Source organism: Oncorhynchus masou, chromosome 31 (genome assembly GCF_036934945.1).
Source record: "Oncorhynchus masou masou isolate Uvic2021 chromosome 31, UVic_Omas_1.1, whole genome shotgun sequence".
In the NCBI taxonomy this organism is placed as follows: Eukaryota; Metazoa; Chordata; class Actinopteri; order Salmoniformes; family Salmonidae; genus Oncorhynchus; species Oncorhynchus masou.
In genome coordinates, this window is record NC_088242.1 from 29,889,087 (window position 1) to 29,901,454 (window position 12,368).

Genomic DNA, 12,368 nt, shown 5'->3' on the forward strand with positions numbered 1-12,368 from the left:
AGATTCAGACATACTACATCAAGTTCTTTCAAGACGTAATAACGAATTCCCAGGATTGTGTTGAAGAAATCAGAGTTTGTTGGATTGAATATTACTGTATGTGTGTTTTGTGAAATCAGGACAGCCTTGAAAATATGATAATGCATCTCGTTAGATTTTATCCTGTGAATAAAAATCTTCAAACACTGCTCTAAAGTCTTAAAGTCTGTAATGTTTGTTATGAAGTAAATAACAACACATTGACTTATACCATTCTGTTGCCTACCTTCAAACCACCAAAGTCCCCTTCTTGTGCTTAAAAATCCAAGCTCAGTTTAATGAGTTGTTTTTATATATATATATATATATATATATATATATATATATATATATATATATATATATATATATATATTAATCCTACAAATACATGATTCTCAGCACTTTGAAAAAAAAACACTTTCCTCAGCAAATCAAGAAAGCTAGAAAATATCCCTAAAATTAAACAAAACTGACAAGCTAAACATTTTTTCGAACATTGAAACAAACAGAGAAAAATTGAAACCCATCACAAAAAAGATCACCCCCAAAAAATATATAATGAAATAATAAAAAAATCTACATCCTGTACAAACACTATGGCCCAATAATTTAAGAAAATAGTGTCTCTAAATCGTTCATATTGCTTTGTACCTCCACTGTTGCCCGTGTGAGGGTGAAGTCCCACTGTCTAACACTGAGCATTCCCAATAGTGGCCACAGGCAGGCGCTATCCAAAGTTATTGGTGCTGACTTCACTCCAGAGGTCATGGGGTCAACCTGCAGCCAATGGCGGCATGCAGGTGTGGTAGAGGAGAAACAGTCATGTTTGTATTCTTGTTTCAACTCTGCTTATGCTGTGTTCTTTTCACGTTCTTGTGGTTTTGGCAGTACAACAATACAAAGACAAGGGATGGTCACACTACGACAGTACTGCACGGATCCTCAATAAAACCAAGGATGATTTGACCGTTTTGTTGTAGTTTTACCATAATTACTCTCTACGGTATTATTACTACGACTATCACCATCACGGATACACCAAGTGTATCGTGTGTTTGCATGTGTGTGTCTGTGTGCCTATGTGCTTAATGGTTTGTCTGTGTGTGTGTGTGTGTGTGTGTGTGTGTGTGTGTGTGTGTGTGTGTGTGTGTGTGTGTGTGTGTGTGTGTGTGTGTGTGTGTGTGTGTGTGTGTGTGTGTTAGTGTGTGTGTGTACATCAGTGTGTGTGAGTGTTCAGTGCTCAGAGCTTGTCTTCTCGAAGGAGAAGCTGGGCAGAGTCAACAGCTTAGGGTTGGGCCCCCCTCCCTCCTGGCCCAGCCCCTCCCCTGCCCCGAGGTCAAAGGAGTCCTTGGAGTCACTGGAGGGTGCCCGTCTCCTCAGACAGGAGGTATCCCGGCTGGGTAAGGGAGGGAGCATTCCTAGGCCCCCCAAACCTCCCAGGGTAGGGTGGAGGCCGGGCTGGGACTCCAGTCCATCAGGGGGGTCTACGGAGATACATGGGGGGCTCATTTTCTTCTTGCGTCGGGGAGAGGGCAGGGTCTTTGTTGTAGTCTGGGAATGGATCTGGAGGCTGTCTGCTCGGGAGACGAACCCCGAGGACGTGGTGCTGCGCTGGGGACTGGACTCTACAGACGAACACACCTCCACTGAGTGGCGCCGAGGATCGTCCAACCAGGACAGGGGGCGTGGCCGGGACGCTAGAATGCTCCGACCCTGGGCGTCAGCGCTGTGGAACCTCTTCAGCTGTCTCAGGCACGGCCGGCTCCCCTCACCACGGCCAACCTCATGACCTTGGTAACTGCCATTGAGACCTCCGACCTCTGACCCCAGTCCGACACCGGTGACATCCTCACTCCCCGCCAGCCCCGCCCGGTTGATGAGCGACACCTCGTGGTCTGCCGAGGCCTCTTCCTGTCTCCAGGGGCGAGCGGAGGGGAGGGGAGGAGGGGGAGGAGAGGGAGGAGGGGGAGTTGGGTGAGGAGGAGAGGTGGTGCTGGTCGTGGTTTGAGAAGGGGTGTTGGGTGTGAACACTACTGGGGCGCGACAGTTGAGGGGACGCCCCTGGGGTGGCAGGGACCAGCCAGAGAGAAGGCTGCTGGTGAAGATGGGAGGATGAGGAAGAGGAGGAGGAAAGGGGGAGGGCTAGGGAAGCTACATTTAGTACCCCCTCCTCACACTCCCCTCCGTCAGACCACAGAGCCTCCTGGGAATCATTAGATACTGCCACCTGGTGGAGGAAGGAGGGGGAGAGGGGGAGGAGGGAGGAGAGGGATTAGGAGGGATGATGCAGTGAGGCAGAGTTTGAAAGAAATGGAGAAAGGTGGAAGAGGAGCAGGAGAGAAGAACAGGGAGAGGGGTGAGGCAGGGAGGGAGAGATTGAGACACAGGGGTTGGGTGGTTAGGGGGACATGAGGGTGTGAGAGGTGGGAGACTGGTTAGTGTGAGGTGACTGGGTGAGGATGACCAATAGGAGTGAAGGTCAGAGTTCACCATTAGACCAGCATGCTCTCAATACCGTCTCTGCCTCATTGTGATACAGAGGAAATGTTGAAATTGCAATAGAGTGCAGTACAATTTGTACGTCAACTAGTAAGTGTATTGCTGTATGTTTATTGCACAAGGAAACCATTCCAGGTTCAGATATGTGTCAAGAGTATCTGTTTTATGAAGAGATTCAGTGACAGCATGTGATTTACAGTAGCAGCAGTAGTAGGGCACAGTTTGTCTTAGCTAGGACACTGAGTACAACCGTGGTTTCCCAAGTTCTAATTGAGTGCCCAATGTTAATTCCCTGTTTAACAGAAGGAGTATTGGGAGATATGCCTGGTCTGGTGCACTGCATTTTGAGCCTCTTCCAAATGCCCAATATCCTCAATACCCTCTGCCCTTGTAGCCCAGTCAGCTAACTCCCCAATGACAAAAAATGTATTGGACATTTTAGATAGTGGTACTATAAGGCAGCACTTCAGCTTTTTTTCCTCAGAGGTCAGAGGGCAAAGGGCAGAGGGTACTGGGCCTGTGTGTAGCTACAGGAGAGGAAAGGTTAGTAGAACACAATGACACACTATAAAAGTTACAAAAGTCTCATATAGCATCCTTTCCATATCTTATGCAATTTGAGACCACAGATCTGAAGTATCTTGGTTGTTATGTGACAAAATATGGACAGAAAAGAAAAGGTAGCTATTTAAGAGTTTTGAGACAATTGGGACATGATTGTTCACAGAATATTCATGACTTTGAAGATTTGTGTGACTTGACAGAAAGCATGGATGATGTGACAACAGTGACATCTAGCGGACTAAGATATTATAACCAAGCCAATACCACAGCTGCAGTAGCACTAACAATGGAGCCAACTCCTCTTACATTTTTTTTATCAATACCTATTTGTGGTTGTAGAACATTTCCTGTCATACGGGGTAACATTAAAGAAAATGTCATATCATAACTCCTCAATAGTAACTATTTCATCAACATAATCATCTTCATACAATCACAATACTGCCCAACAAGGACAACAAGTGCCCTAAAACAGTCATACAAATATGTGGCCAAATATCATGGACAGAACTGACAGTCCTGATTTAAACCCTGAGTTATAACAGTGTAATATGTAGTTACAATAGTGTGATGTGTAGGCCAACGCCTACATTTAATAGACAAACTGACTGCATCTTAAACTCAAATACATTCCATCAATCAACAGATGTGTGATAAATATTTCAGTGGGTAGTTCATATGACCCTATAGGGGTTCAGAAACAATATAGTCCCCTATTTCTATGAGAATTAACAGTCTAGCCATTCCAAAACGATGTTCAACGCTACCTACTGTACGACGATGGGTCAAGTGAGATGCATTGTGGCAGATGGTCAGCAGAAGACAGACAAACAATGGAGCAAGAAGGGGAGGAGGAGAGGTCAGGGAAAGAGACATGTGTGTGTGAGCGCGCACGTGTGTGTGTGTGTGTGTGTTGGAGGCGGGGTGGATAAGAAATAGGGACGCTCAGTGTTTCTGAAATGAGCGGTAGCGGGTCAGGGGTTGTTATTTTACTGTTTCAGAAACAGGAGTATCTGTGTTTGATCAGCAGCTCCGGGTCTGGTGGTTGCTGAACTAGACTCTGTTGGTAGCGGACACAGGAACGGGAGGCAAGCAGATGGACAGAGAGATGGACAGGGGATGGAGAGCATTGTGAGGGCGGAGGGAGGAGGGATGGAGAAGTTAGAAACATAAAACAGACAGGAAGAAGGGAGGCAGGAGGGAGGAGAGAAGACAGCATTAAGAGCAGAGCTGAGAGGAAGGAAAGTTTACGAAAAACATCAGATCACAGCAGAAACATGAGGAGAAAAACACAATGATGAACAGTAATTTCTGATCGAAAACATTTGTTACCTCCGGTGTGTGTGTGTGTGTGTGTGTGTGTGTGTGTGTGTGTGTGTGTGTGTGTGTGTGTGTGTGTGTGTGTGTGTGTGTGTGTATGGGTTGTGTGTGTTTGCCCCTATGTCTGTGTCTCACCTGTCTGCGGAGTGTGCGGCTAAGTGTGTGTGTGTGCTGTGGCGGGGGTAGTCGAGGTATATTCTCTGAGTCTGAGAGGCTGTGAGGACTGATGGGTCTGAAGAAGTCTGTAGGCACAGCCGACTGCTGGGAGCTCTCCTCTGGTTGGGACCGCACCGAGGTACTGGAGCCTGTGGTAACACACACAACACAAATATAACTTGATTCTCTCACACAAAAACAACAAGAGATTATCAAAACATTAGGTGTGGGTGAGGTTGGTTCCGGCTCCTACTGTTCTAGAAATGTATTGTATCACTTTGATCAAGGGGAAAGGTTACTATGTGTGTGTGTATGTGTGTGTGTTTCTGGGTGTGTGTGTTTGTGTCCGTTTGTGTGTGTCTGTGTGCGTGTGTAAACAATGTCGGCATGTAGAGGGAGTCTCTGTACTGTACCTGACAAGGCGCTGCTAAGTGCCTCTATGTGCTGAGGCCCTGTAGCCTGTGTCGGTACTGGAGATAAGCCAGGAGCCAGGCCGGCTCCTGGGGGTCCGAAGGGCTCCAGAGGCAGGAACATGTAGCTGTCATTGGGTAGGGAGTGGGTGCGGCCCACCGCTGACTTCCGTACACTCAACAGGTTGTCCTCCAACGGCTCCCCAGGCTCAAGTAACTCCACCTGAGGGACAGAGAAGTCAGCCTCTTTCTGGACCTACTTGGCGGTCTGACCACAGGTCTTTAGCAGAGACTTCACACACTCACTCACACACATACACACATGAAGGAAGTAATTGTTGGCACACTGAGCGACAGACCAGACAGACGGCATCATTGCACTAGTGGCAGAGAGGAGACTGGCACAGACCTGGCTTTGGGCTCAGAGTTACTGAAACTAACTGAAACCACATTGTCTATGTCTTTACTGTAGCAAGACAAATGAATGAAGCATTTGGATGCTTGAGCTTTTTTTGTTGCTGTAATCGCTTACCGTTTAGGCCACAGATTTAGAGCAGGAGGGTTATTCTATCCCTGGGTTCTGAGAGACAGGAAATGCAAGCTAGGCCAGTGCCCTGCTATGTCCTTGGCTAGCAGACAACATATCTAACCCACAGCTACTAACCACAGAGATCGGAGTGGCACTACATTCACTTGTCACATTGTTTAAAACACAGAGGACGGCACAAAAGAGAGAGAGCAAGAGAGAGAGAGAGAGAGAGAGAGAGAGAGACAGAGAGAGAGAGAGAGAGAGACACACAAAGCGAACAGGGAAAAAAGAGAGAGGACAGAGACAAAATAAATAAATAGAGGTAGACAGAGAGAGACAGAGAAAGATAAGAAAGAGAGACAGAGACAAAAAGAGAAAAAGAGGTACGGGCAGGCGAGCAGGCGCACTAGTCTACTGGACTGGACTGGAACGGACAGACACCAGGCTAGAAAGGTGGAATGAGAAAGAGAGAGAAAGAGAGAGAGCGAGGGAGAAGAGCGGATGGTTAAAAAATCTCCAGGTTCTTCCAAACTCATGTGTGTGTCCTGCTCACATCTCTCTGTGTTTTACCTCCAGTTCTATGATCATTTAATGTGTCTTTGTGATGCATGTGCTGGGTTTGGAAAATCCCCCTGACACAGCTATTACATTCATCACACGCTACAATATAACCTGATTGATTAGTTCAACGCCCTTGTGATGAGTGGCAAGGTTGTATGTCGCCACCGCTCTCTGTGTCTGACAAGCAATGGAGAGAGAACGACTCTCAAGCTAACGAGGGTAAATTGGTCATAAATTATCCCAGATTGTTTCCCGACAACTCTCAATTAGCTACGGTGCGTAGGGGAAACTCAGAGAGCTGAGAGCAGAGATGTCCTCTCTGAGCCACGGTAAAGGACATTGTGAGGAGACTAATTAGAACTGAAGTAGTGTAGAGGGAGTAGCTTCACCTCGTGTCCCTCTCTACACTATCGCTGCCACTCAATTAGTGTTCAAGTTGACAAGTTGCTTGATTACCAAATTACAATAGTGTCATTACATGCTAAATTCATTGGTTACTTTAGACATATATGCCTAATTGACATCCAGAAGGTAACCTCCAACCTATAACCTATAACCCCAGAGAGAGTGAGACTGGAGGGGCCAGCTGAGTTCGGAAGCTCCCTTGGGAAAGGCTAAGCTACAAGAGACAGCAGAGGAAGAGGAGGCGATGGGATTAAGAGAGAGAGAGAGGAACTGTCAGTACGTTGGACTCCAGACTGGTTAGTAAGAGAGGGTTAATATCATCAGGGGTGGAGTCGTCGGTGAGAGCTAGGGACCAGGATTTGTCGGAGGTCAGAGAGAGAGCTTCCATCTCCGCTAGAGGGATCTAGATAGAGAACAAACAAGGCCCGGTGAGCAGAGAAGACACACACGCACGCACACACAATCCGACTAATCACACAAACAGACTGGCATGACTCATCCCACAATCTGATGACATGCATAGCACAGATGTGACAAGACATCAGACAGCGTGTGCTGTAACAACACACAATTACATACTGTAGATAGAACAAACAACCCTACACAACACCTAACACCTAAGATTGAATCAACAACAGACATATCAACAGATACATGGATAAATCACACACAAACCAACACACACACACAGATATATCAACCTAATTCCAGACAAACAGATATGACAAACAACAGTTCAAGTAAATATACAGACCAACAGTTAATGAAACAACATCCATCCATATAGATGACAAATACACGGCAATATGACGTCACACAGACAAACCACAAAATGGTCTATTATATATGATATTGAAAAGGTTCAACTTTTTATGTAGAGTAATTGACACAGGATGAGCTGGGATCATAAACAGTAGAGCTAGTAGAGCTAGCGTAGTTTCACAACACTGAGCACCATCTTCTAAGGGTTCAAACACTCAGAGCTTGCTCTGCTAAACGCTTACTGTTTCCGACTTCACTCCCTCACTCACCCCTAACCGGGAGAATGAATTGAGGAAATGCTTTTTGACAGGCAAACGACTGAGCCAGCCGTGCAGACAAGGGCAGGGGTCCTAACTGGCAGAGACTGAGTGGGCGCCTGGAAGAGATTTCTGCTAACTTTTCAGAATCAGACAGAGAGGGAGAGGCAGTGAGGCTATTACTGCTGCGGCATTACGTTAGCCTCAATCCATTTTAAAAGCTTTAGCAGACACTGTTTAGCAATGCTAATGTGATTGGCTGAATCATTTTGTCCTGAATGGGGAAATGGAGACATTCAGATGCATAATTCAACAGTGATACATTGCTCAATGTTCGGGAAATTATCACGTACGGCGTGTGTGTGTGTCCAGCCAGCTTGGCAGCGTAGTCAAATTATTATCATTAGTTGGTGCTCAATCCAATGGGTGGTTCGTTTTCAAAGCTCAAAGCCAAGTGTGTGTGTGTGTGTGTGTGTGTGTGTGTGTGTGTGTGTGTGTGTGTGTGTGTGTGTGTGTGTGTGTGTGTGTGTGTGTGTGTGTGTGTGTGTGTGTGTGTGTGTGTGTGTGTGCGGTAGGTAGGTAGGTATACTACCAAGCTGAGAGAGGGATATTGGAGGGTGACCACATTTCTAATAATATTATTGGCCAAGGAACACACAGGGGATTAGAGTGAAATGGGAACACAGTTAGAGGTGAGAGAGTTGAGTGTAGTAAGAGAAACAGGAGGGGGGAAAGGGTTGAGTTAGAGTTGAGGGCAGGGTGTGTGCCATAGATTGAGGCTGAGCGAAGACTTCAGCATGGGTGTGTGGGTGAGTGATCGGCTGAGGCGGAAGAATGGTGGGGTTGCGCAGGCGAGTTCATTGACCTTCTTGTCACTGCGGTGCTTGCTGGGTAGTGGGGGTAGGGCGTAGTAATGACATATTGACCCTGACAGGTTGTCCATCAGACTCAACTCTCCCTCCATCGAACCCTGGATCACCGAGGAGACCGAGTCAAACATCGCTCTTCGCTACAGATGGACATAGAGTGACAGAGACCGAGAGAGACCGAGAGAGAGAGAGAGAGAGAGAGAGAGGGAGAGAGGGAGAGAGACAGACAGACAGACAGACAGACAGGGAGACAGACAGGGAGAGAGACAGACAGACAGACAGAAAGAGAAAAGAAGAGAGAAACATAGACAGAAATAGAGAGACACACAGAAAGAAAGACACACGGGAAAAGGAGATCAGAAGGAGGAAGGAAGTGAGCGAAGACAACAAGGTCAGGTGTGGTAGAACACATGCAGAGAATAACACGCAGGTGGTGTGCACATGGTTCAGGACAGGCATCAGGTTGTTAACCTTCGTCTGGTCTACACAGAACCAATACTCGCAATCAGTCATGTTCCTAAATACTGAAAGTTCCTTCACCAAACCAGAAGGGGGCAGTAAAACACTACTAAAACTCCACTCTCAACCCCAGAGGGAGAGGAAACAGATTGGAGTTTAACCACACATGTTTCTGCCAGCGAGGGATGACAGAGAGGAGAGAGAGATAACATCAGAAGAATGATACAGCCCAACCTCTAGTCACTATAAAAAGGCCTGTTGGCTGGAAATAGCAGTCTAGTAAACAACATACGGCTGTGTCCTGTCTTTCCCATGGCATTACAGTGACCTACGGCTGGCACTCGTCTACTGGGACTGATACACATACGCAACTTTATTACGGGAAAAAGGTTCAGTACACATCATTGCATTTTGTATCCGAAAGTAATCTGGTCCTCTTTGAAGTCTCGTAGATCGATGCATTGCACTCTTTTTGTCTATAAAACCCTGTTGCTTAAACTTCTGTCATACCTATCTCATTGTTGTGTGTATGTACTGACACGTATGTGTAACTGTGCACACACACACACACGCACGCACGCGCACGCACGCACGCACGCTCGCAAACACACGCACGCACGCACGCAAACACACACACACACACACACACACACACACACACACACACACACACACACACACACACACACACACACACACACACACACACACACACACACACACACTACATGTTAATATTTTTAAATGCATGTAAATTATGAAGTATTTTGTCTGTAATGTCTGTTTCATGTGTCGGACCCCAGTAATTGGCGTCAGCTAACGGGGTTCCTAATAAATCAAAAACATTGTTAACCTTTATTATTTATCTTTATTCAACTAGGCAAGTCAGTTAAGAACAAATTCTGATTTTCAATGACGGCCTAGTGGGTTAACTGCCTTGTTCAGGGGTAGAACAGCAGATTCGTACCTTGTCAGCTGAGGGATTTGAAATTGCAACCTTGCGGTTGCTAGCCCAACGCTCTAACCACTAGGCTACCCTGCTGCCCCGAACTGTATAAGTCACCAGACCTGGACTCAAGGGGATGTATAACCCTGGAAATCCCTTCTATCTCCACCCAGTCAGGTAAATGTGTTTTTAGTTATTTTGCAGCTCGTGTGGAATGATTTCCAGAAGTCCTTAAAGTTGGTGTAGTTGGTACCTCTAGTGGAGGGATCATCAAATAGATTCAGCTGTGGGCTGTTTTCTTCTTGAGCGGATGATCGGGGAACCGGAATATAATTAAAGATAGTTTGTTGACCGCAAATTGGCTGCAAGAAGCCCAAAAGGATATAATAATTTCAAACCTTGCTTACATTCGTTTATGATCGTACGTCTCTCTCTATCATGCATGGCAATACTTGGGAACAGACTTGCAAAATGTAAATCACTTGGAGCTGATTCCCTGGTGTTTTTACAGTGTTTTATGTCCATATAAAAATGTAAAATAAAATATCTACAGTATCAGTCAAAGGTTTGGACACATTTACTAATTCAAGGGTTTTTCTTACTTGTTTTACTATTTTCCACATTGGAGAATAATAGTGAAGGCATCAAAACTACGAAATAACACATGGAATCATGTAGTATCCAAAAAAGTTCATTTGAGATTCTTCAAAGTAGCCAACCTTTGCCTAGATGACAGCTTTGCACACTCTTGGCATTCTCTCAACCAGCTTCATGAGGTCATCACCTGGAATGCATTTCAATTAACAGGTGTGCCTTGTTAAAAGTTAATTTGTGGAATCTCTTTCATTCTTAATGCATTTGAGACAATCAGTTGTGTTGTGACAAGGTAAGGGTGGTGTACAGAAGATAGCCCTATTTGGTAAGAGGCCAAGTCCATATTATGGCAAGAACAGCTCAAATAAGCAAAGAGAAATGACAATCCATCATTACTTTAAGACATGAAGGTCAGTCAATCTGGAACATTTCAAGAGCATTGAAAGTTTCTTCAAGTGCAGTCACAAAAAAACATCAAGCGCAATGATGAAATTGGCTCTCATGAGAACCGCCACAGGAAAGGAAGACACAGAGTTACCTCTGCTGCAGAGGATAAGTTCATTACCAGCCTCAGATTGTAGCCTAAATAAATACTTCACAGAGTTCAAGAAACAGACACATCCCAACATCAACTGTTCAGATGACACCACTACTAGGGAACAACAATAAGAAGGAGAGACTGGCTTGGGCCAAGAAACACGAGCAACGTTCATTAGCCTGGTGGAAATCTGTCCTTTGGTCTGATGAGTCCACATTTGAGATTTTTGGTTCCAACTGCTGTGTCTTTGTGAGACGCAGAGTAGGTGAACGGATAATCTCCGCATGTATGGTTCCCGCCGTGAAGCATGGAGGAGGAGGTGTGATGGTGTGGGGGTGCTTTGCTGGTGACACTGTCAGTGATATATTTAGAATTCAAGGCACACTTAACCCGCATGGCTACCACAGCATTCTGCAGTGATTGACATCCCATCTAGTTTGCGCTTAGTGGGACAATCATTTTTTTTTCAACAGGACAATGACCCAAAACACTCCTCCAGGCTGTGTAAGGACTATTTGACCAAGAAGGAGAGTGCTGCATCAGATGACCTGACCTCCACAATCCCCCGACCTCAACCCAATTGAGATGGTTTGGGATGAGTTGGACTGCAGAGTGAAGCAAAAGCAGCCAACAAGTGCTCAGCATATGTGGAAACTCCTTCAAGACTGTTGGGAAAGCATTCCAGGTGAAGCTGGTTGACAGAATGCCAAGAGTGTAAAAAGCTGTCATCAAGGCAAAGGTTGGCTATTTTGAAGAATATAAAATATAAAATATATGTAGATTTTTTTAAACACTTTTTTTTGGTCACTACATGATTCCATATGTGTTATTTCATAGTTTTGATGTCTTCACTATAATTATACAATGTAGAAAATAGTAAAAAAAAATAAAGAAAAATCCTTGAATGAGTCGGTGTGTCCAAACATTTGTATTTTTTTCTCAGAAAATTTGGGGGGCCAAATAAAACCACTGGCTCCCCAGTTGGGGAAACCTCCTCCAGGGCAATTCAGGCAGATTTGAGACAGCCTTTTTTTCTGAAGAATGTGTTTGTTTCATATTATTGATTGTGTTTTGTTTTTCGTGTTTTGTGTTTGCTTTTCATGTATTGTGTAATCAATGTGTATATAGATATGTATAGTACAATTGTTGTTGTTTATTGATGGGTTCATGCAGGGCTCATCTGCGAAAGAGACTGTAGTCTCAGCATGACTCCCTATTTAAATAAAGGTTAATATACAAGCAGACAAACACGCATACACAAGAGAGGGAAACTCGTTCAGGAGTTCTACAGTTGTGGACAAAAGCATCTGTCTGCAGATTCTACTGTAGCTCCTCAATGCTGATTCCTGTTTCCCGCTGAACCGGGGATAGAAAGTATTCCAAACCCCACCACTACACACACACACCCAGGTGTCAATCAACCACACTCACCTCTAGTGGTGGCTCCAGGCCTAGCGGAGGATCAGTGCTGATGTGTA

The 12,368-nt window shown here is 45.3% G+C and overlaps 1 protein-coding gene across 1 annotated transcript in view; it reads right to left on the reverse strand.

Moving 5' to 3' along the window:
• Positions 1 to 402: 402 nt before the first annotated feature.
• LOC135523783 (voltage-dependent T-type calcium channel subunit alpha-1G-like) overlaps positions 403 to 12,368 on the reverse strand; it is a 186,946-nt gene continuing 174,980 nt past the window's right edge. The window contains 6 exon segments of the mRNA XM_064950686.1: positions 403 to 1,980; positions 1,982 to 2,248; positions 4,540 to 4,709; positions 4,974 to 5,193; positions 8,350 to 8,493; positions 12,322 to 12,368. The exon segment at positions 12,322 to 12,368 is cut by the window's right edge and continues 376 nt beyond it. Of these exon segments, the coding sequence (XP_064806758.1) occupies positions 1,255 to 1,980; positions 1,982 to 2,248; positions 4,540 to 4,709; positions 4,974 to 5,193; positions 8,350 to 8,493; positions 12,322 to 12,368 (1,574 nt within the window). The 3' untranslated portion in view covers positions 403 to 1,254.